Source organism: Eumetopias jubatus, unplaced genomic scaffold (genome assembly GCF_037043125.1).
Source record: "Eumetopias jubatus isolate StellerSeaLion01/CBP00866 unplaced genomic scaffold, mEumJub1_p1.0 scaffold_1, whole genome shotgun sequence".
Lineage (NCBI taxonomy): Eukaryota > Metazoa > Chordata > Mammalia > Carnivora > Otariidae > Eumetopias > Eumetopias jubatus.
This window is the reverse complement of record NW_028274807.1, coordinates 57,241,411-57,267,065: the sequence shown is the minus strand read 5'-3', so window position 1 is coordinate 57,267,065 and position 25,655 is coordinate 57,241,411. Positions and strand designations below refer to the sequence as shown.

At 44.0% G+C, this 25,655-nt stretch overlaps 1 protein-coding gene across 1 annotated transcript in view; it reads right to left on the bottom strand.

Moving 5' to 3' along the window:
* The window catches only part of PLCXD2 (phosphatidylinositol specific phospholipase C X domain containing 2), a 43,406-nt gene extending 18,700 nt beyond the window's left edge, over positions 1 to 24,706 (bottom strand). The window contains exon 1 of the mRNA XM_028110484.2: positions 24,443 to 24,706. Within this exon, the coding sequence (XP_027966285.1) occupies positions 24,443 to 24,605 (163 nt within the window). The 5' untranslated portion in view covers positions 24,606 to 24,706. The remainder of the gene's footprint in view (positions 1 to 24,442) is intronic.
* Positions 24,707 to 25,655: the final 949 nt, after the last annotated feature.

Genomic DNA, 25,655 nt, shown 5'->3' with positions numbered 1-25,655 from the left:
ATTCTCTCTGGGGTGGGAGTTGAGACTGGAAGACTTGAAAAGCTCCCAGGTGATTCTATTGGGCACCCAGGCTTGACACCTGCTGCCTAAATAGAAGATCATCCTTTCCCAACAAGCTCTCTGACTTCTGGGATCACCTACTCTGATGGATCTTCTAGTACTTTCAAATCTTCAAATAATAATCTGGTGGACTGCCTTTCCCATATCTTCACCATTTCTTTCATTCCAGGAATTCATGCTTCCTGCCTTTTGACCAACTGAATAACCATTGCTTCTTTGTGAAGAAGAAAAATATTGGGAGAACTTCCTTTCTTTATCATGCTTTCTAGTAAGTGATTAAATGAGGTTATTTAAGGTTAATAAGGGCCCTTGAGATATGGGCTGTGTTACAGAGGTCAGAATAAAGTCATTGTGGTAGCAAAATCATGAGGAAAGAGATTTGAATGGGAAGAGGTCAGCAAGATGTGTGCTCAATGTTTTTCCTCCTACATAGCATTAGATTCCAAGATTATCGAAGAGACCAGGTACAAGAAAATGAGCTGGCCTTCTGAGGACCAGGGACAACCAGTTTGCTCTTTATCTGGAACAGCAGTTGCTACTTGATTCCTTCTGAGGTTTGTTATTATGGGAACTAGGAGCTCTCAAGTGAGCACACAGCAGTTTTTAGTTACAGTATTTTCACTACCTAGTTCTTGCAATTTGGAGTAGGAGCCATTTTTTTCTGAACTCACTTAATTAAAAAGAATTTAAAGCAAGCTTCTTGGGAACGGGAACGTGGTCTCTAAATAAAACAGGAAATTCAAAACACACACCCTGAAATGAACATTTCATTAAAACACAGTGGCATTTCAGATTACATGGTGACACACTTTCAGCCACGGAGGGAAGACAGGAGTTATGTGAATAATAGGAGAAAGAGAAACTCCTTCTCACATCTCTGGGTGGCAATGGGGAAGTGGGGATGGTGAGCCCACGTCAAAAAGTTCTGACCTCACATATTTAAGAAAATCTCTTTTCTCCACCCCCTACCCCCTCCTTAGATACTACTCTGCCTTTGGTGAGCCCTTCTGACTTTGAAGCCCACTAGCCCCCTCCATCCTGGTTCACTGAAACCCACACTCCTACGCCGTGTTCACTTGAACACCATTCAGTGCCTCCTGTGCCCCCTAGCCTATGCCTTCTCAGTGGGGTGACACTGCCCCCCGGGGGACAGAAATCAGTTCTTGGGGGATGAAAAAATTCCTTCTCCTTTTACGTATAAAGCACGGATACACATACACGGTACATAAACAGGTGCACAGTGTATCTGTGGTATTGCAGTATCGTTGTGCGTGGGGGGGCGGTGGTGGGCAGGGTAGAAACAGCTAAAAAGACTCCTTAGTGATAAAAAAAACAAAATGCTGAGAAATATCACTCTACACTGAACTCTCCAGTAGCCAAATGGACATCTGACTTGTCTGGGCTGGACCTCTGGCCCTACACCTCTTTTGTGTTTGTTTCAAGTTTTTATTTAAATTTTAGTTAATATATAGTGTAATATTAATTTCAGGTGTACAATATAGTGGATTCAACGCTTACATGTAACACGCAGTGCTCATCACAAGGCCCTCCTTAATCTCCATCACCCAGTTAAGCCATCTCCCCCACCCACCTGCACCTCTTTTTTATCCTGAACCAGCGTGTCTCTCAATGCCTCCAGCAACTGCTTCTCACTGGACACCCATTCATAAGTTGCCCCAGTACTGGAAGGTTCTCTTCCCTGCTGCCAGAACACCAGTGAGTTGGGAACCAACTCAATTCCCTCTTTTCCAGTTATCTTTTAAGGATTTTATTTATTTGAGAGGGAGAGAGAGAGAGAGAGACAGAGAGAGAGAGAGAGAGAGAGAGAAAGTGAGCACAAGAGTGCAAGAGCAGGGGGAGGCAGAAGCAGACTCCCCATGGAGCAGGGAGCCTGACAAGTCTCGACTGGGATCGTGACCCGAGCCAAAGGCAGAGGCTTAACCAACTGAGCCACCCAGGTGCCCCTCCAGTTATTTTATTTTTTTTTTAATTTTATTTATTTTTGAGAGAGAGAGAATGACACAGAGAGAGAGATAATGAGAGGGCTGAGGGTCAGAGGGAGAAGCAGACTCCCTGCTAAGCAGGGAGCCCGATGTGGGACTCGATCCCAGGACTCCAGGATCATGACCTGAGCCGAAGGCAGTCGCTTAACCAACTGAGCCACCCAGGTGCCCCTCCAGTTATTTTTTAAATATTCCCACTAGGCATCTCCAGGGCCAACAAGTCATTTGTCTGCCTCCTCTGCCGCAAAGGACCCAGACTTGATGTTTATCAGATGCCAATTTAGCAAGAAGAATGTTGAGTCCTGACACCTAACTTAATGAATTACCAGAGCACCGAATGAGCTAAATGGAGAGTTCCCACAGTGGGTAAGAGCATGGGCTCTGGTGCCAGGCTGCCTAAGTTCATGATCCTGGCTCTACTGCTTACTAGCTATGTGACTGAAATGATGTGCCTCAGTTTCCTCCTTTGTAAAATGGGGATCACAACCATACCAACATCAACTGTTTGTGATTAAGATGAAATGATTAACTCCGGTAAGCCCTTGGAAGAGTCCCTGGCCAACAGAGGTTCAAACATATCATCACTTTATTATATCACTATTAAGGAATTTGTGTCATCTTCCATTTGGATGATATTATCTGGTTTTTAAACAATGTCACGAAACCTCATTAAAGATTTATATTCAGTGACCTGCTGCGGCAGCTGAATGGGAAAAATGAAATTAGCAGTTCAACTTAGGTTATCAACATCAAAGCCAACATCAAAAAGAGCAAGTTCAGATCACAGTATTTACAGTTTAAATATAAATTGACACTAAACATAAAATAATGAATTATCTCGAGTCAATAACTCAGGAATGTCAATAAGTCAGGAGTAAATAAATACACTGACTATATAATTGAAAGTAGAAGAAAGTTCCAAGCCTATTCTTGAACTTTCTGTTTTTAACATCATCAAATTACACATCCTCAAGAGATTTCTACACAAAAACAGTTACAGAAAATCAAATCCAACCTCTCTCTAAAAACATGTTACCACATTTTTGGAGAGCAAAAGCCTATAGTCCATTATTTGAAATGGAAAAAACAGCCATGCTTTCCCAACCCACCAGTGTTCACAAATATCACTAAAACACTCAAACACTTATATAACCATCCAACAAAAGAATCTTCCCATAATATATTTTAAACACCAAATACTAGAATCAACAACACTTTCAGAAGCTTTTCTGCATTTTCTTACACATTTGAAAATATTGGTGCATAGCTCCTAGGGACATGAGCACGGCTGAGTTGATGTTAGTTTGCCTCTCTCAACACGCTTTATCACCTCCTACTTTTCAGGCCTCTTGGGTTCACCTATTTTATTCACAGGCTTTTCACTGTTTGAGAAGACGTTTTCACTCACTAACATGGGAAGTTGAGAGCCCTTACACATAACTCAAGCCTGCTGGGAGAGCCACTGAGCTGTGGATACAAAATATTCTCCATCTTCTCTTCTGGATGTACTGCTACTTAAAGGTGTTTGATAGACCACATGGCTGAATTCACTATGATGAGATTTTTGACTAGTGAATTTCAGGTAAAACAAATTTACAAGTTGTTATGGCAAATGTTTAGATAGCGAGCCTTCATAGTAGGGATATTACAGGAGTGTTTGGAACCAATGTCTCTCCGTTACCAAAGCATTTTGTGCATGTTTGTAGGAATATGTTGACATTAAAACTGGCCCGCCTGAGATGAAATCCAGAGAAAAATTCTTATTCAGGAGGGAAAAAAATGCATGCATTTACTTGGAAAAGTGTGTTTTAAAGAATTGAAAAAAAGCCACAATGTCACAGGAAGTATGTTTACTAATATCAACAGAGAGCTTCATATAGATAAAATGATTATTCTGCAAAATTTCTTATATTTCTTTATTTTTTTTAAGATTTTATTTATTTTTTGACAGAGAGAGACACAGCGAGAGAGGGAACACAAGCAGGGGGAGTGGGAGAGGGAGAAGCAGGCTCTCCCGCCAAGCAGGGAGCCTGAGGCAGGGCTCGAGGCGGGGATCCATCCCAAGACCCTGGGATCATGACCTGAGCCGAAGGCAGACGCTTAACGACTGAGCCACCCAGGCGTCCCATCTGCAAAATTTCTTTTAAAGACAACTATTATTTTGAGCTCATTTTGTAAGGAGCCATCTAAACTCCATGTAAACTCCAGATTTTTATCAGGACTTAATCATATTATTTCTACCAACACCTAAGATAGTCTGGTTCATTGCAAGCTTGCTCTTAAAACATATACTGAACGTGTGTGCATTGCCTAGTAGGAACAGTCAGAGTGTTTTGAACTCTGTTCAATTAGGGCTTGCCTATTTTATCTCAGTTTGAACTTTGGGTCACATGATTTGTAATTTACATATTCTTTCCCTGATTATTAAGAGGCCAGAGTAATGCAGGCAGCTTGCAAGAAAACAGATGCAGTCGTCTTGCCAGTTACCCACTGGAGCTGATGCTGCATAAAATGGCCTGGAATGTCAAATTTATTTTTCCAAATTAACGTAAAATACAGACACTAAAAAAATGCTCAGGGCAAGTTAAGAAGATCTTAGCTGCAATGAAGACTCTTCCCCATCTAAAAACAACAACAAAAGGATATTAAAGGTACCCAAACACAAAGGACCACACCTTGCTTACACTCTATCTTAATAGAGCTAGGTCATTCATATGACCAGAAGGTTTCTAGGCAGGAATATAGGCTCGGATAGATCCAAAAATGGTCAGTGCAAACAGCAGAAGAGAAGTAGTACCATACTTTAATAAAGAGAAAAGGTGTTAAGTGTTTACACCAATGAAAGAGACTAATTTTCTAGCATCTCCTTAGAAGGAAAAGAAGAGAGAACAGATCCTAAATGGAACTGGGATCAGCAACTGGGATCAGAGGCCCAGCTGAACCATACCTCCTGATAACTGTCCGCCTGTCTTTGGGTTTTAGAGATGACAGCCTGGTGACTTGTTAAGCCATTTTAAAGGGTTGAATTTTTCTGAGAAAATAAAAGGATTTTATGCCTCGATTTACCTGGAGCCCAGACAACTCTGTCTTCATAGAATTTCTATTAAAAAAAAAATCTTCCAACAGTATTTCTCAGAAAATGAGCTAAAAATGAGGTTTAGGTCCTCAAACACATTATCTCACTCAAAAGTGTTTACATTTTAGTGGACCTGCGATTTTTTTAAGAAATTCAAAAAATTTTCAAATATACTAAATTGAAGGTACTCAAAAGCATTCCCACTCAAGATCATTTGATAAAAGACTTTGGGTATTTTTCTAAGGTTTGGGGAGACCACTGCTTAATTTCAGAAATGACTAAAAGCCTACACCTCAGTATGCCTATGGAACGTATCAGCAAGGCCATGTTTAGGAAGAAGGGCTCTTTAGGAACTACTCACTCCCTTAGCACTGGCGTCCACTCTCAGACTCAGGGTGACAAGAAATATGAGGGACACCTCTGGCCCTTCAGAGATCATTGGCTCAAGTGGACTCCAGATCCCCTATTGTTCAGCTCTGACTTTCCCTGGAGGCCACTTCCTCTCCTTCTCTGGCATCTTCCTGACTCATGACAGCCAGCTCTGCCAGGACTGTGGGCTTTCAGGGATAGTCACATGGAGGGGCGCACTGGCAGAGCAGGAGCTAAAGGGACCCGTCCACAAGGGACAGTGGATAAACCCCATATTTGGTGCCAGCTGACACAGGTTTTCACCAGTGATTTCTTACAAAATAGGCAAGATGGGGGGGAAAAAAGAGCTCTTTTTAATGCACATAGGCCACTCTTTATCTTGAATATGAACATGTGATAAGAAAAAAGTCCTTTTTAATACACACTCTCTTCTAAGCAGAGCGAATCCTGGTAACTGTGGTATCTTTTGTTTGCTAAGCACAGCTGAAATATTCATCTTTGGCATTAATGGCTTTGGACACACTTGAAGCAGTATTAAGTGAGGCTGAGGTGTGCAGGCTTGTAGGCAGAAGCTGGAGCGACCTGAAGTGCTCTGCTGAGGAAAGGGGGGGGGGGGTGTTGGGAGGAAGGCTGGGAATCAGAGGGGGAAAGAAAGAGGGAATCACAGGGGCTGCAGGGCTTAGGAGAGACCCAGCGGAGGAAACAAACCTTGCGTGGGGTTTTCAAAGGTGTGGTACGGTCTCATTTCTGCATTTCTCTCTACATCACAAATCAGTATGGTTCAAGTGACAGTGAAGGGGTGCCACACTATTAACCTGTCCGAAGCAAAGCGCGTCTCCATCCAGCCCGGCTCACGGGCCCCATCACAGCAGGGCTGTCCCTGCTGGACTGTGGCTCCTGGCCTTGTGTCTCACCTGTGCCTGGGCCAGAGTCTGCGGGCAGGGGCACACCGGGCTGGGGAGTGGGGTGGTGCCACATAAAGTGGGGAGAAGGTGGAAAAGTATGAGGGGAGGCTTCTCTCTGATTGAGATGGACTTCAAAAACATCCCTTTATGGGGGCACCTGGGTGGTGCAGTTGGTTAAACGCTGAACTCGGTTTCAGCTCAGGTTGTGATCTCCAGGTTGTGATCTCAGGGTCGTGATCCTAGGATCGTGAAATCGAGCCCTGAGTCCGGCCTCGCATAGAGTCTGCTTAAGTCTCCCTCTCCCTCTGCCCCTCTCCCCGCCCACCCCCATGCCGGCGCACGCTCTCTCTCTAAAATAAATAACTAAATAAATCTTTTATTTCTTGAAAAATCTTTTTCTTAGTATGCTGGAATTCAAACCCTACCACAGGGCTAGCAATAATAACCATCCTTAAGCAAGATATATAGATTTTAGGGCCACCCTAAGGAGAAAAACAACGTATAAAGAAAAGCACAACACAGAAAAGGAGACAAACACCAGGAACAGCGAGTTTCACAAACGCTACTGGAGGTAACTGGAGCAACCACACCATATATTGTTCAGTTAATCCACACAAATAGGAGACTTTCAAGTGTGAGGCAGGGGATATCTTTTCATGAGTTGACTGAAGATTTACAATCACAAAGAGAGTCAAGCTCCAGCCTGACACTGCCCAGAATAGCACTTCAATTGTGTAGAGCGCAGCATTCTGCAGCCCCAAGGGCTGCACGCTGGGGCGGAGTGGGCCGTTTCCCGCTGAGCAGGTGCTGCTGAGAGTGCCGGGGCGCTGCTGAGGCTCACAGGCTTCCATTCTGTTCCTCCACAGCCATAGGTGAGCTTGATGAACTTTCCATAAATAATAAATGGCTTGGCTTCATATGCCGTATTTGCCTTATTTAAAGGCAACAGATTCTCAGAAAGGATGAGCGACCCCCGGGGCGAGGCTTGCAAACTCTAAGCAGCCTTTTATCTGTTTCTCGCCCCACGATAATCTATGCAGACTTCCCAGTGCTAATGGCATCTAGGAAAAGTACTTAAAGTCCGACCTAATCTTTCTTCTCCTCCCCCCTCCCCCGTGATGTAAGGACAAAAAGATCGAGGCACAGGTGATGAGTTCCTTCACCCCACCACCTTCCCCGCTCGCTCACACACTATTAGACTGTTCCTCTCAATTCTCCAATAAGCTAGTGGAAGATACAGACAGAATCGCCGACTCCGCGTTTCCACCAACATTTAAAGGTCAAGGTTCCTTGTATTGCACATAATGATACCTTGCTCCCACGTATATGGAAAGGATGGCTGTGAGAATTACTCAGGGGAGGAGGGAACCTTTGCTCATTAGGGGCACAAGGACTTGATTTACTGCAATTCTGCTCAACACTTACGCTGAGATAGCTTGTTTCATCAAATAAAGAGGCAAATTAAAATCAGAGGATGAATTCACCCAGCTATCGTTTTTCACCTCTGCTCTTATTGATTTTAATATGATTACCCTCTCAGAAAATAAAGACTTCTAAAAGAACTGGATCAATGACATAAATAGGATCCGGTTTTCAACTTTTTTTTTTTTTTTTCAGAATAGAGACTTTTTCTTTGATTACTGGACTCTGGGTGCCAGGGACCAGGTGTTATCGCTGAAATAAATTCCATCTGTGGGAAAGCCATTTGGCCTATCTCCATTTAAATTTCTCCATCTGAAGGAAGAATTTATTTTGGAGGAATCATATATTCAGTACATATTTCTTTAAAAATGATCTCTCCTTTCCCTCTGCTTGCCCCCCCCCCCATGGGAACCTCTTTATCCAAGAGCTAAAAGCATCCCAAAGACATTCTGTTGACCTTGCCAGCGTTTGCATTCCATTCCTTCATCATGAACTCGCCAGTGATCCCTGGTGAGGGCTCATGTCTGAAAACAACAACAACTTCAATTTTCTGAGTGTTTATCATGTACCCAATGTCCAGCTGGGCACTTTGCATACAAGATCTCTTTGGATCTCTGCCATGATCATGGTGGATCTCTGCCATGATCCTGCAGCAGTGATTACCTGCATTTTACAGATGAGGAACTGAGGTACAGACTGGTTTTGCAACTAGTTCAGGGTTACAAAGATCTCAAGTGGCCTGGGACAAAAATCCAGGTGTGTCAGACCAGAATCCACACAAAACCACTCTACGGATACAGTTGCTTCTATATGCTTAATAATGAAACAAGTCAAATGCATTGTATATTTACTTCCTAACATGTGGTGATCACAGGGTTTGTTTTTAGAGCTAAATGCCTGCCCTCATCCCAATGCAGGAACTTGATGGAGAGATTAAAGTGATTTTGTATTTTGTAAAGACATGAATAATTTCTATGTAGGGACACATGAGGGCACTCTAACCTTCTCTCAGTTGAGGAAACATTTTCTTTATAGTTCCTCAGCTCAGAGCCTTGAATCCCATAGCCGGTTCTACTCTGGTTAGATTGTAAATTCACACTGGAGGTCGGTTGCTCCATCTGCAAATTTAGGAAGGTGGGTCTCTTCTATGTTAAGAATCGGATGAGTCCAACTTATTAACAGTTCGTGAAAGGAGTTTATGACCTTTTATAATTATTCATCATTGTAAAGAAATAAGATACATTTCTTTCATATTTACCATACTTAAGCAGAAAATGTGCTTATAAATTTAACTCATCATATTTGCAAAAAGCAAATCACTCTAAGACCGAGGGGTGGTCTTTTATTTATCTTTGGCTCATCTGAGAATTTTGTGAAATTGCTGGAGAAATTCTTGGCCCTTCACACAGGTTCAAGTTCTCATTTTCTCGAGGGCCACCTTATGGTTGGCTAGGGGAAGGTCTGCACGTTGATTTAACGCACTCGCCAGTAGCTCACTTCTTGTTTAGCATTTACGTGACAGCTCCCTTCACTCCAAAGGCTGGTGTTTGATTGCTTTGTCTGACATTTTTATGAAATTTATTGGGGGGGCTTTGAAAAAACACCGGCGTAATCACCTCGCTCAGTTGACATTTTTCACAGGGCAGGGTTATTTTAAGATTCATTTGACAAACTGCAGAATGGTCGAGATCCTGGGAAGCTCCTCAGCTAGGTCCCTTCAGGAACAAGGGTTTTTTTCCCCTCTTTTCTGTAAATGAAGGATGAAGCCAGGTACTCCGACAGAGGAAAGGGAAAAAGTAGGAGGGGAAAGACAAGAAGTAGCAGTCTAAATTACATGAAATGACAGGTTTAAAGGGAATTGGTACATTACGCACAGCAGGGAAAGTGAACGAAAACACACCCCACTCTGAAAGATGAGCGTCCTGACAAGCTTACACGCCTGCTAAAAGCCTATTCTGATCTTTTGGTATCAAGGCAGAAAGATCTTTTCTCGGCTGGATCCTCGCTGGGCGATTACTACACAGACCACTTAAACCACTGTGCTGCTTCTGTTCTGAGTCAATAAAAAGCCTCCTACATGTTTGGTCTTGGAAAAAAAAAAAAAAAACAACGTGACTTGTTCAGCTGGAACAGGTTACCGGGCAGTGTTTCAAACACAACCATCCTCATGGGTGCTCAGGCATTACAGTTCTGGCATGGAAGCAAATGCCTCAGATGAAAAGAAAAGTACTTTATTACAACCAACAAAAGGAACTGAAGCACAGCCCAACACTGGTCAATTTCCAACTCTACAGATGTCTTTTATTCAAGTGCACTTAAATGAATTTGGTAAGATCAGTTTTTACAATCTAGTATTGTTACCAGGATTTTTGTTGCAATTTGCTTAACTTCTCTGTACTTCAGTTTCTTCGTCTGTAAAATGGAGGTTATAGTATTCTATCACTGGGTTGCAAAGCTTAACCAGGCAGGTTTACATAAATCAGGCAGAGCAGTATCAGCCACCTAGTAAGTGCTTTATAAGTGTTATATAAGTAAGCTCTTCTTCTATTATTATGATTATCTTATTTTATAAAGCCTTGGGACACCTTCTGAGAACTTTGCAATGCAATTATAAGATTTTGTCTTACATCGTTCCTTTCTCTATGTCCTACTTTCTCCTGAAATTAACTAGAAATATCTGCTCTTTATGCTTAAATTCTCTGTAGATATTTCAGGATTCCACATTTCTCTCTTCGGCTCCCTCCTTTTGTTGCACAAGGTTCTTACTCTGAACCAGACACTGACTATACAGAGGTGACCAAACACTGCTGTGTGTAGTGGGGAGACAGGTAAACAGTCCCAACGGCATACAGTATGTTCCGTAAGGGAGGCATGCACAGGCGTGGTACTGAATTGTTTCTCACAGGATGAGTTGTCTTGGGCCAAGTGCAGTGGGGACTGTTGGGAGGGAGGCTGTGACAGTAGAGGAAAGAGCATGTGCAAAGACTGGAGTCGTAAAGAGAGACGGCAGATTTTCTTTCAGGGTTTTCTTTGGTTCCCAAGTTGTCACTGGCTCCCTCCAGCCTACAAGATAAAGCAGGAAGTGCTCCGCACCACACTGAAAACCTCTCTCATCTGCCCTCCGTCCGTCCTCCCAGTCCTCTTCCATGGCTTTCTCCTGTCACCTGTACAGGGAGCCATGAGGGCCCTTGCTTTCCCATCTCCGATTTCATCCATTTGGTTCCCTGTGTCTGAAATGCCCCTCCACCCCATATCAAAATCCTATCCATCCTCAGACCAGCTCCCAGGTGTCTTCCAGGGCAGCTGTTCCTTAACCCCCATCTGCAAGGAATCGCTTCCCTTCCCAGGTCCCAAGCACAGTCTTTACTGTGGCATTCACCGCCTTCTGCTTTTATTTGCTTTATTTGAATCTCGGTATCTCTCCTACAAGATCACAAACTATATCTCGTTAAACTTTTAAAGATATCCTATGGTATCTAATATGGTGCTAGATATATATTTGGCCATCAAAAAGGACTGTTAATAACCATAGCTACATATTGAAAATTTATGCTTGTTTCGTGCTAAGCAATATTCTAAGCACAATGCATGTTTTATCTTATACAATTCTTAAACAACTTTGTTGTGTAGTAAAGAATTTAACCTTGCCCAAGGAGAGGTTAACCTCGACCAACCAGAGGGCTGGTCTTTTTCCTTGGCCCTGGGAGGTAATCTCTCAAATCCTTGCAATAGCTTGCCTGATAAGAGTATCTTTGTTCACCTGGGGACTTTGGGGTCACATCAGAACGTCTAAGGATGAGATTTACAGTGATGGCTTTGAGTCATGTGGATACACCCTTGACCTTGGAGGGGCTGGATACTGAGGTCAGCCATGTGGAGCCTCAATGAGGACTCTGGATACCAAGGCTCAGATGCGCTTCCCTGGTTAGCAGTATTTTGTGTGTACTGCCGCCCCTCGGTACCGGGAGATGAGCACCGTCCACAAGCCACAGGACAGCTGGAAGCTTCACGTTTGGAACTCTCCTGGACTCTGCCTTGTGTACCTCTTCATTGGCCAGTTTTAACCTGTAGCCTTTAGCCGTAATAAACAGGAACTGTGAGTATAACAGCTTTCAGTGAGTTCTGTCACTCCTTCCAGCAAATTATCTAGCAAAACTAAGGCTGATCTTGAGGACCCCAAAACTGGCAGTTGGTGTCAAGAGTAAGGGCACATATATAGACCGTGTTTCCTCTAACCCTGTACTCGTGAAGCAGGTGCTGTCATTATTTCCACTTTACAGAGCAGAAAACTAAGGGACAGAGAGGTTAAACTGTTTATTCAAGGTCACGTGATGAGTAATTAGGATCTGATCCTCGGTATGCTAAAACAGAACCTGTACTCTGAACTACTTCTCTATACTGTTTCTCCTGTATATAAACATTAAAAATCGAGACACAATAAAGCATTTTAAGAACAGACATAAAAATTAACATGCGTCTTTAAATGATGGAAATGTTTAGGGCAGTTTTTGTAGAAAACATCTTGTGTTACGGATCAGGTATTTCATCTCTATGAATATTACAATAAATGGGATTTGAGCAGACTGTCATTTTGCATGCTAAAATAGGTCTGTGGCCTGAACTGAGAACAATCTCATTTGCAAAGTTACATATAAGAAGTGGGCCTTGGGGCACCTGGGTGGCTCAGATGTTAAGCGTCTGCCTTCGGCTCAGGTCATGATCCCAGGGTCCTGGGATCGAGCCCCGCATCGGGCTCCCTGCTCAGCTGGAAGCCTGCTTCTCCCTCTCCCACTCCCCCTGCTTGTGTTCCCTCTCTCTCTCTGTGTTTCTCTCTGTCAAATAAATAAAATATTAAAAAAAAAGAAGTGGGCCTTATGATTATTGGATATAGCAAAAGATTTGCTTAAAAGAAGACAGAAACAGAAAACCCTCACACTCCTTGGGAACAAACTCATTGCCCCTTGCCTTTTTGTTTTCATTACCTGTATGTGACCCAGGTCACAAATCATCTGCCTGTGAGCTCACCTGACTCCACCAAGTAGATGTAAGTACTTTTCACTTTGTGCATCCCCGGCCTCTTGAACTTGATGAACCTGGGACACCTTCAGGCAATTATCTCCGTATCTGTCACGGACACCTGACTGTGAGTATCCCTACAGTTCCTAAGTTTCTGGCATATCGTAGGCACTGAATACACGCATCTAGAATAAATGCAAGCATGACTGCTTGAATAAACAGATGTTTAGAGAGTTTCTAGGGCAGGTAAGCCAAGGTCCTCTGATCCTTTCCCAAACTTCTCTTTGGTCCATCCATCTTCTTGAAACAGGCAGAGTTCACAGTCTGCACCTCCTCACCCCCAGCACCTGTATCCCCCAGTTCCATTTATCTCCATCTATCCTTCTAGCTTGAGTTATTTGGTTCAACGAAGAGGAATATGTCAGGAAACACACAGGACAAAAATAAGACAGAAAGAATGATGAAAGGAGCAGCTATAATAAAACATCGCATCGAACAATTTAAAAGGTTAAGTCCTAAAGAGTAGATTTCCTGCAATTCATGCCTGTGTAAATTATTTTCTAAAAACATCTCCTTGGGGTCTCCCATTTCACACACCTGAACTAGGTCCTTGGGAAAAATGCAGCATTTGTAGGGAATGTGACTCCATGCCGACAAATGCAGAAAAGGCTGAGGCATCTTTAGGATCTACAGAATCTAGCCAACACGAGTCCCAGGCTCGAGATCTGAAGACCATTTAGCAGATTCCCAAACCAAAGAAGAACGTCTTTAAACCCTGTCAGCCCAAAGGGAAAAACTTCACCTATCCGACTGGATTATTTTCCACAGGGCGTGTGGGAGAGTATTAATAACAACGGTCAAACTGCCCACAAAATCTGAGAGGGCCACGTGGTCCATTTAATTTTTAATCAAGTGCCTACTGAATTTGGAATTTTTCACAATGCAACAAAGCCACTGGGTGAGGCAGAACACTGGAAAGCAGAGGATGCTGATCAACTTATCTTTATGGGCTGAGAAGCCAAGAGGCATCCCACTGTCTGAGGACTAACATTAGCCTGGGAATCCAGAGAGCTACTCCTGGTCTACTCCCCAGCTGGCTGGATGAGCTAGACAGCTGGAGTAAATCCAAGCTTTTCATGGTGCTTTTCAGACCTGGAATGTTGTCAGATGAGGTATTTATATGTAAAACAAATACAAGCAGAGCTTCTCTGGTTCAAGGTCTGCCCCAACAGTCCCCACTTCTGGCCAGGAGGAGGAATCCTGAGGGGCACCAAGCCTCACCCGGGCTCTTGCAGGGCACCATGAGAATTCCACTGCCCCAGATATTCTCTGAATCGGCCCCAACATCCTAGGATTTATGTGAGTCAGAGGGGTTTCAATTCCATGTCTGGGAGGCATTTTAAAGCCCTCTACAGATGGATGGGCATCTATTTTCTTTTGAAAGACTTTCTCTTCCTCAAATGTCCGGGACACTCTGCTCCCCATCCCAAAGTAAGAGATTGTATAGGTAATTCATTAATAAGAAATTCTTTCTCTGTTTTGCTCCTTATCACTCTGCTTCGTCTCTGAACAGATGGCATCATTTTTGGTAAAGTAACACCTCACAAAGGGCACTTGGTCATCCCCTGATAAGCTTTCTCAGTTCCAAAATAATCACGTTCTCTTTAACAACTTTTCAGTTTTTAACACAAAAATAAGAATAATACAAAAGTTTAGGGGAAAACAGGAAAATGTTTAGGGTAGAAGAAAAACTTATATTACATTAAATATTCTACTACAAAATTCTCCTGCTTTTATTTAGCCTTTTGGTGTACCGCAGGATGTGAGTGCGCGAAATATGTGGTATTTGACGGCGTGGTAACGTCACTAAACGTTTCCATTTCACAGCTGGTCTGTGCTATAGTGCACAGAGCTAACCTCAACTCCCACCCCAAACTGCCAATATAGTTGAAGAAATCATTAAACAAGACATGAGAGAATTCATGCAGAACAAGCCAACACTAGATGAGCTTCTGAGAGTCACTTATCTGGGACTAGAAGTTTTGGGCAGAGTTCCTGAACAAAGTAAAAGTTTAACTGAAACCTAAAAAATATATATATAAAAAGAATAAAGACACTGATTTCAAACTCAAATCTTCTTATATTGGATATAATAGTAGATGTGGGTGAGGGTCCGGGGTTGGGCAAATTGTGAAAAGTAAGACTGAGCTCTGAAATGATTTCCCCTGAGCGCTGTCTATGCCCTTCTCCCAATTCTGATAAGTCCCACAGGTCCCTCAAACTTGGCGTGCCCCAAACTCCGCCCTTCTGCTTCCTTCTGCCACCCCCTAACCTGCTTCTTCCCCTGTATCCCTATTTTCACCCTCAAGTCCTGTCGATACTTCCTCTGATATATCTCCTGTGTCTTCCCCTTTCCTTCGTCCACACTGTCACTCTCCTTCTCAGGTCAGCATCTCCTCCCACCGGGATGGTCTCATCAACCAACTAACGGCTCCAGTTGGCTCCAGTACTGCCAGTTCCAATATACTTTGTGGACTGCAGCCAGAGCCGTCTTTCCAAAACATAGGGCTGACCCCTTGTCATTCACCTGCTTAACGTCCTTCCCACCACCGTTGAGGTAAAGCTAAATGACTTTAACATGGCTTGTTAGACCTCCCTGTACTTTGCCACCTTACTCCTTGCCCCTCCCCTCCTGAAAACCTACAGTACAACTACTGTGAACAATTTTGGTTTGTTAAGTGGGCCATTTTCTCTCTTCTCTCTTTCTCTCTCTCTCCACGTTATTTCCTCCCCTAGAACACTCTCAATCTCAGGGCTAATTCCTATGTATCCTTCCCAGTGCAGTCTATTCATCACTTCCTCCAGGAGGCTTCCCTGGACTCCCAAGTCTTGTTAAAGATGCCCATGCCATATACTTCTTCCAGTGGCAGCTTCTGCCTCCCCAATCATTCTACATAGTATATTGTGTTATAACTACTTGTTTCGTTTTGTTTTTAAAGAGCAGTTACTCATCACATACAATATAACTACTTGATTAAATGTCCATTTCTCTGGAAAGCCTGGGTGGCTCAGGTCATGATCTTGAAGGCCTGAGATCGGCCCCATATTGGGCTCCCCACTCAGTGGAGAGTCTGCTTGTCCCTCTGCCCCTCCCCCCACTTGTGCTCACATGCTCTCTCGCTCTCAAATAAATAAAATCTTAAGGAAAAAAGTCCATTTCTCCAACTAGATTGTACGCTCTTTGAAGGCAGGAACTGTGTGTAATGATCATCACCGTGTCTAGGAGAGGGCCTGGCATATAAGAGGAAATCAATACATATGTATTAAATAGAAATGAAAGAAAGAGTTTCTCATATTACCCCTCAGCATTCCTAATAACTGATGTGCCATTTTGCTTCTCTTCACCCTTATGCAGTTATCTGGGGGCTTTTCACCCATTCCTGACCAAGTCTTTCAACAGCTGCTGTTTGCCCTGGGATAATGTTTAAAGTTTAATCTTAGCATGGCACGTAAGACTCATTAGCCTACTTTGCCAGTCTCATCTCTGTTTAAATGAAATCTATGTTCTGACCATACCAGACTGCTTGGCTTTTCTCAAGGTCACTCTAATCTCTCACTCCTCGCTCCTCCTTGGTACCTCTGCATTGTGATAACCTTCCCTCTACCTGTAACACCTATTTACTATTTGCTCTTTATGATTCAACCCAAGCTCCTCTTGAAAGCTCAATCTACCAGGCTTCCCGCCTCCTTCCAGTAATGGAATTGGGAGTTGGCTTTCTGAGTATTACAGTATCCTATGCATTCTTCTCCACAGTGTTTGAATTTTAGCTTCTGTTTTAAGATCATAACTTCATGAAGAGCAGGGAGAAGACTCTTTTCTCCATGTTCACCTCATCTAACACAGTACCTGGCACAAAAGGTGCTCTAAAAATATCCTTTGAATACCCAATTTTCCTTTAAATGAATACATTTTTTTTTTTTTTAATCTAGGCAGTGAAAACCAAAAGAAGCAAAAGGTTAAAGAGCTTTGAAGATCCATAGGGGCGCCTCCTGCCAGGACAGTGACCTGAACTCAAAGTTCAGGAAGGAGGGATGCTGTCTTCACCTTTATCTCTTTGACATTTTTTCACCTGGTTTCAGTTATACTTTATAAGAATATTGCTTTCAGCACAGAAGCCTTCAAATCATATGTTTATAAAATATTCATCTCAGTCTGACAGTGTCTAGGAATCGTTCAGTTCCACCATTACGCAGACTGCTGTGCACTCCGACACATTAGCAGTACAGGGTACAAATGCTTCCTGGTTCTCCCTTTGATACCGTCAGGTCTGTACAGAGGAAAAAAAATAGCAACAGAATATTCTCTGGGAAAAAAAAGAACCTTACAGCCAATAGTTCTAGAATAATTGTAAATTAAAAAAACAAAAAACAAAAAAACCCCACCTGTTATTCTCCTAGAAAATTCCAGCGGCTTCGTAGACCATGAATCCAAGGTAGACCGCGGACACTTCCTGGCACCACCTACACACCCTCTTGGAGCAATGCTGGCCTCTGTGGCCAAACCCAGGTTACCTTGGAGCTACTAGAGACCCTACTAATGTAATCCTCCCAGGGACTGTTTGATCCTTATGGGCGCTCAGCAATATAATCTGAATTCCCAGAGCTGTGAGAAGTGAAGGGCCCTGGCTCCACCAGGCGTGTAACTACTCAAACCAGCGCCGTCACAGTGCTCCTCTACCTTAATTTGGTTCTTGATGGGTGTTCAAATCCTTTCACACACACAAACACACCCACCTACCACAATGTCTATAAATAATCCTTCCTCTGCAGGCCGGGTTTGAAACTCTAATTAGGGTTACTCAGCATTTGTGAAGAGGTTCAAGCTTTTCACAAAGGCAAAGCATTTCTCTAACAGTTACTTCTAGCTGCCTGCACTTGGAAGCTCTTAGGGGCTGGGTGGGGGAGACTGGAGCCAACCTGTCCCCTGGCGGGGTACGGGTGGGGGTGAGGGGGTAGTCAGCTCAAATCATGGGACAGAAGCCAACTGTCAGCTTCAGAAGCACATCTGAAACAGCAGCGTGCAGGTGAAGGTGGCAGGCTCCTAGGATTTGAGATGTCCGTAGGCATGTTTTGGAAGATCTTTATCAAGGGAAAACAGCAACAGGCATGAAAATTTAGGCTCTCCTGAGGCCATAGCTCAGTGTGTGTGTTGCGTGATGGGTAGCGTGTGTGTTAGTGTGTGTGTAGGGGGTGATATGTATGTTTGGAGGGATTGTGAGGCTATTCCAATGGCTGGGGAAAGAGTTATAAAGTATGTATAAAGATCTATTCAAAGGAAAGCATTTCCTAACATCCCTACTCTTGAGCTGGGAACGCAAGTACTGGGTTAGGAGGGCAGGTGGTGGGGAAATGAGGAGAGAAGGAGCAAAGTTAACAGGATGGCCCTGTCACAGAGTTGCATTTTCCCCAAAGGCTTTGGATGGCTGAGGATGACAAAGTTTGACAGCTGAATTTGGGATGGGGGACAGAGTAAGTAGCTAAAGAGGTTCTTCTGGCTCTCTTGATCAGCTGCCCTCATACTGCCCTTAAGTCTCCCTTGGTACTCACGCCCCGGGCAACCCTCCATGTATCCTTCCCTTAACTCTAAGCTCCCCTGAGGGGATGACCATTCAGGTTATCCTGATCTGATCAGACAGAGAGCACTGAGCCACATGGCTTAATTGGAAGGTCAGCTCCTTAACTAGACTGTGCCTTACCTGAAGGGATGGACTAATCTTACACTTCTTCTTGGTTGTCCATTCCAGGTGTAGGTTTTTAATAAATCCATCATAATCAATTTTTAATGACATCATTTTGTGATAGAAACTGTTCTAAGCATGCTATATGAATTAATTTGTCACACTAACTAAATGATGTAGTGCCATTATTGTCTCTGTTTTACAGAGAAGGACACTGTAGCACAGAGAGTAAGAAACCTGCCCAAGGTCACAGAGTCATCAGGAACAGAGGTGAAGTTCAAATCCAGACAGAGTGGCTCTAGCGTTAACGCTCTAAACCAATCCATGATTCGTTCTGCTTCTTGAAGACATGAGTGATTCCTGAATTCCTTGTGGCTTTTGTGTGATTGGGGGGCACTGGTAGGGAAATCTAAGGAATTGATGAGCCTCCTTAGAAGAAAGACCTACTAATAAGAACACCAAAGTCATAGGCTCTTTTTATTCCTCACCATGACCACCCAGATTAAAAAAAAACAAAAAAACAAAAAACAAAAAACAAAAACAAAACGTATTCCCACCCAAGAGTCCATTTTGGTTCCATAAGATTGTTTTTCTTGATTGGGTCAGCCCTGGTAGACTCAGCCTTGTCCTTGGTTTTCCACAGCCGCAAATCCTGTAGGGGGATGGGTTTCTTTCTAGGGCCAACTCATAGCTCATGCTATCCTCAAAGTGGAGCCAACCTGGACTTCTTGTTCCACAATGTATGTTATGCCCCTTTGGATCCCCAAATCTCTTTTGGATGCATCAGACCTAATCCAACTTCCAAAAGCATAATTAGAGTAACGACCCTTCGTCTTGCCCCTGTAATAATCTGGTCGTCTGCATGACGCACATGTGGGAAGTGAGAAGAGCTACAGAACTCACCAGGTGGTCAAAGGTGGAACTGCGTGGGACAGGCATAGAATTCGGAAAGGCAAAAAAGAAGGCGATGATCCTCAGGAAGATGAGAAGGGTCTGGGAATTGGAGAGCACTGAGGAGCATGGGGGCGAGGGTTGACACTGGAAAGGGAGAGGCCAGGTCAGTGGAAGGAAGGTGAAGAGGGGAACAAGAAATGAGAGCAGGCTGGGGCTGAGGCCAGGCAGGAAACATGAGAAGCTCCCATTTGACAAGGGAAGAGAGAAGGCAGAAAGGATGCAGGGTGAAAGAATTGTTCCTAGGACACAAGTTACACCAGAATTCTGCTTCTGACTCTCCTGACCATTTTGCTCTGCCTCAGAATTTTCACTTCCAATGGGGCTCAGTGATGAGCCTTATCTAAAGCTTATCTAAAGGGAATACTATGCAGAAGGAATAAGAGATGGCTGGAAAATGTTCAGGTGGCTTCATACAGCTTTTTCGCCAGGTAAACCTAATCAATCCATTCAGTTTAGCTCTGACCACAATCAAACACGATGGTGGCTGCAAGCGAGCCACTCTCCAGCATCCTTACTCTCCGGGTCCCTTGCATTCAATCATCCACTTGTCTCCAATGACCAAGCTGCTACCGTGTACTAGGACCTAGGATTATAAAGAGAAATAAGACATACTCTCTGCATGCAAATTGTTCATAGACAATATGGATGATAGACAGCCAAAAATAACAATGTGTTCAGAAGTGCTATGATAAAGGTATTAACAAAGCATTACTGAGAGGCAGGAGAGAAAGTCCTCCAACCATTTCCCATCTACCCTCATCCCTGAACTTAACTGGTTTATTTCATCAGGAAAGTCCCCTTCCAACCCAGACCACCTGCCTAGTCACATCCCTTGAAATTTTGACCATTCTTCAAATCTTGAGTCAAATGCCATGTTTTTTCAACAAAGTAGTTCCTAATCTGAGAAGTAGGAACTAACGGGAATTAATCTTTCTATTCTCTGTGCTTCCATCACACCTTTATATCTTTGTTTTAATATTTACCCCAATTATTTTGAACTATATATGGTAATTTGTATATATAAAACTAAATTGTAAGCTCCTTTATACTAAGGTTGATGCCTGATTCATCCTTGGGTCTCCCCCAGGCCTGAGCATGGACGTTTCTTAAAATGTACTCAGGGTCAGTTAATTTAGACTAATTATTCTACAGTTCCTTTTAGGATGCTAAAGTGAGAGGACCCTGCTTCATCCTGGCAGTTGTGAGTACTTGTTTGCACATGCCAAAAATAATTTCTTGTTCTAAAGGGGCATAAAAGAAAGGGCTTTTAGACCTAAAATGACTCATTCTTCTATCTCTTTTCACGTTTGGACAAAGAATGGGCATTTATAAAAAAGCCTCCAATTAAAGAATTTTTAATTTAGAAAAGACTCTGTATTTCATTTAATCCAACATCTTAATTACAAATGAGGAAACTAAGTCCTGAGCAATTCAGATGCTTCTTCAATATCACACAGCCAGAATCAACAATATCAACTTTCTTAAGTTCAAGGCTCTCTCCAACAGACTAAACAGCTTACCTTCAATATAAAGGGAAAAAGCATGATTTTAAAAAAATCTAAAAAAAAAGGACAAGAAAAGAAATACACTAAACTATAGAAAAAGAATTCATTGGCAACTATACACGTTATAGAAAACATTTTTTCTATCAGTCCATTTGTCCATAAAGAATATCATGCTTTCACTAACGTCAGTGAAAATGTTTGTAGAGTTTAAAGCTTTAATTTAAAAACCTGACTTTTGCAATTTCCAGACCCTTTACCCTTGGGGTCTCCAATCATTCTAAACGGTTGGCAATGAGATTTGTTCTGGGGTTCTTCTCCAGGATATTTCAATATGTTTGGGCGATGCTGATCATTAACAGGTGTTCTTAACAGTTGTATAAGTAAAATAATACATCATGGCTTTGTTGAGACGTACACATCCACACCTGTTCTCTCCCATCATGACTTAGGCAAAAGCAGCAGATGCACTCAAATCTGATGTAGTTTACTTCATCCCAGTCCACTATTCTTGCCAGAACCCCTGCTTTGTCTCTGACCTTTCCCAGGTCAGTGCCACCCCATCCTCACCCTGACAGATGTGACACAATCTGACAGACACCCTACATCACCGGTTGGCACACGGGAGCACATACATGTGCATAAACATCACACAAATGTCTAAGCGATAAATCTGAATTTAAAACTTCCTGCGTTCCAGTTATAAACAGGGATATGTGTATATACAGAGATATACACATATATATCACATATATACATATATAATTGTAAACATGTAAATATATATACTACTCAGATATATAATATGTACACATATATATCTGTCTATCTATCTCTTCACAGTGATACATAATCACTCAGATAAAGACCACCTAATCTTAAAAATTATTTCATTTGCCACAGAGGACAGACTGTAAAAACTGCTTTTTGGTTAGAGACTACCACCCCCTCCCCTAGGACGGATGGACACACACACACACACACACACACACACACACACAGCTGCTCTGCACTCCCCAAGGCCCCCTGAGGGGCACAGGGATAGTGCATGGGTTTTGGAGCCAGCTAGATAGGGGCTTAAATGTTAGTTCTGTTATTTACTATTTGTGTGATCTTAAAAAAATTACTCAACCTCTCTGGACAAGAATTTTCTAATTTCCAAAATGAGGATGTTAGTAGCTGTCTTGGAGGTGTAGAGATTTGAGGTAGTGTTCGCCAGTGGCTAGTGAGGTTAGCACTTAGTAAATAAGAACTATTACGCTGAAGGTGATCACGAAGGGGAAGAGGTGGAGGGGAAATGGGAGAGGAAGATGATGGATTCCATGTCCTGAATGCCTTCTGTATTTCAGAATTTCTCCGCAAGGCTTGGCAGAACTTGAGTGCTAGCCATTAGCTAGGGAATATTAAGCTTGAGGGATGGGAAAGGAAACTGGGGGGGGGGGTCGGGTTGGTGAGGGGTCCATAAATGGCTAGCACTTACATGTGATTTTCCTGTGTTGAACTCATATATACATATGCTCATGCCCCTTCCACGGCTGGGAAAAGGACATTCACAGAAGTGAATTCAGCATGTTGAGGAGTCAAGGTCATTTTTTCTTTTTCTTTCTTTCTTCCTTCCTTTTTTTTTTTTTTTTGTTTTCTGCCTAGAAGGACCAAACCTCACAAAGCAGGGTGAACAAATTCCTATGTCCTCCATACTGCCTCATCATAGCATTTCCAGTCATAGCAGCAGGCTCTGGCTGTTTGCCCCCTTCCCCTGGCAATTCTAGTAACTGTGAGATACCCTATAGATTGCAGAACAAATGCCCAGCTCCTTTCTGGAGTCACGGTGTCAGAGCACCCAGCCAAGCCACTGGCAGAGCTGGGGCTGTGGTGTGATCTGTCCATCCAAAGTACAACAGGAAGGAGGAAGCCCCAACCTACCCCGGCCATGTCCTGAATGACAAAGTCATTTAGGGCCTGCCTAAGATGCCATGCTGTTTGCAAACACACACTACCTGCCATACCACCTGACCAAACAATTCCACCGGAAAGCCTGAAGACAAATGACTAATGTTAAAAGAAGCCTGTGCATCATTTCAGTGATGACTCCCCAGGCGTCGATTAAACATGGAAAAGACCTGTTCTGAAGCATGACCATCTGGCATTTCCCAAGGAACTATAGTCAATGGCTGATAAAACACAAGTGATCGTAACTATCAAGAGATGTAGCAGCCCTCTCCTTGCTCAAAAGTAGCAAGAGCCCATGACGACAATGCACCTGGATGACCTCCAAAAGAAGAGGTGAGGAAGGAAAAGGCTGCATCTGAAGCCAGTGCTGCTCTTCCTCATGCATAGAAAGCAAAGATCTGGGTTGCATGAGGTCATGCAAAAAAAATCAGACTGCTCCCAGGGATGCTTGCAAGTTTGTCTGGTAGGCTAGGGGCGAAGAGCAATTGTTCTATCTCCAGTTGAGAGAAAACATTAGCAGTCGTCCATCCCCTGCTCCTAGGGGTGCTTTTCAAGTACAGGCATCTGGGACTTTACCCAGCACGGCCGATCAAGTGATCTTGGATCACTGTAGTCCAAAGTCCCTCCCTAGAAACCATGCTTTAACCAGCTTTTGAGCGGAACGAAGAGGACACATTTAACAAATTTAATGCGAGTGATACCAAGGCATAAAACCCCCAGGAGAGAAACCATGGCTGGAGCAGAAGTGCTTTTCAATGCTTCGGTTCTAGATCAGTCAGGCAGACACCTGTGTATATATAGACAAATCTTCAAACACCACCTCATCACACCTAATGACTGCCTGTGACCTCTGATGAGCATTTGCATTCTCCATTTCTGGCTTTTCCAACAGCGAAAATATGTGTCTTTATACTCAGTCCTGGTTCTGAACCTGTTCTCTAATGATAATCTTTGTTTGTTTGTTTTTCCTACATGCAAGGTCAGATGAATGAGAAAGAAAATACTTTCAGTTTTAATTTTGACCCAGATCTAAAATTGTTAATGACTTTTTATTCATTACTCTTGATCTCTCCTTTTTCCTTTCAGCGATTCAGGTACATGCACCCCTCACATGGCCTGGTTCCAACATTAAGACTGTAACATTCTTAGAATGAGGCTACCAAGTAAAAACAAAACAAAACAAAACAAAACAAAACAAAAAGACGCAAACAAACAAAAAATGGTGCTTCCATGCTCCCGAGTCCCCTTTGCCAATGAGGCAGTGTACTTAAATCTGTTTACAGCAGCTGCTTCAGTGTTAAGTTTTTGGTTGGAAATAAAAAGGTTTAGTAAGGTCACTGACAATTATTTTCTCAGCACAACAGAAAAGCAACCCAATCCATTAATAATAAGAACACTAAAATGGCAGAAGCAAACACAGTGGGCACAAGGAGGAATGGAAGAGTACCTGGGATTGCCAGATTGGAAAGGGGGACGTTGTGGAGGTGAGGGGGGAGCGAGGCCATCCAGTCGGCATTGCAGACCTCCGATGATGTCTTTGTCCCGCTGGGGTTGGGGGAGCAGATGGTCCCCATCCTGAGTTTCCTCCTCACCTTCCTAAGTGCTAGCATTCCTCTTGGACAGTTTGCCCAGGCTCAGCCCGGTGCCACTCACTCACTGATCATCACGGCCCGGACTCGAGACATTCCAGGGCCATCTTTGTCAAGCCAGTCTTGCCAAAAGACCTTTCTGCCTGGGAGACCGGGCGAATAGGTGGTTCCCTACCCACCCGCCCCCCCACCCCCCAGCACCCGCAGTCCCCACCCTCTCCGGCGCAGCCGCTCTTCCACTGCCTTAATCTGCTCAGACCCGGCTCCGTTAAACTTCTTAGGTTCTCCTCTGGAGCCGGGGTTAGGTAGGCCCCTGGAGATAAATCTTACAGAAACTGAACGTCCGACGAGCCGCCACGCCCGGAGCCACTCACACGACAGGTGCCCACACGGCGTACGGACAAGCCGGTGGGTCTATACACACGTGAGCGCCCGGACGCAACATCACCGGCCAGATTTATGCCTCAAAGTGTGTCACTGGGCTGGCACAGAGGCTGGGCCTGCCTACTACTCCTCCCCCGGCTTCTCGGCGCACACTCCCCCTGCCCTGTGGCTTTCCGAAGGCTCTCAGAAGTGTAACCGGCGGCGCTCGGACTCCCGACAGCCCCGCCCCGCACTGCCGGGCAGATTTGCCGGGCTACGCGGCGCGTGATTGGCCGCTGGCGGAGCGCGCTCCGATTGGCCGGCGCCCTCCCGGGCTGCCCCTCCGAGCGCTCCCACCCGTCGGCGGCCCAGTCCCCTCCCTCCGTTACTTCCCGCCTGGGTGAAGGGGGGCAGACACCGCTGCGGGGACCGCAGGGGCAGGGGGGTACTTGCCGGCGGGGGCCAGTCCTGGGACCTCAGACGGGCCCTTCCTCCGGCCTTCCACGCAGCCAGCACTCAGATGTTGAACACGGCCACAGATGTTTCTTTCCTTGCGTCTTTCCCCTACACACACACACACACACACCCCCACACCCACAATGACAATCACATAGAATGTATTACATTTTCAATAGACCACAGAAGCAGCAGAAATAGGGGGGGTAAGGAGGCCGAGGAACGTGCAATATCTCATATCTGGATGACAAC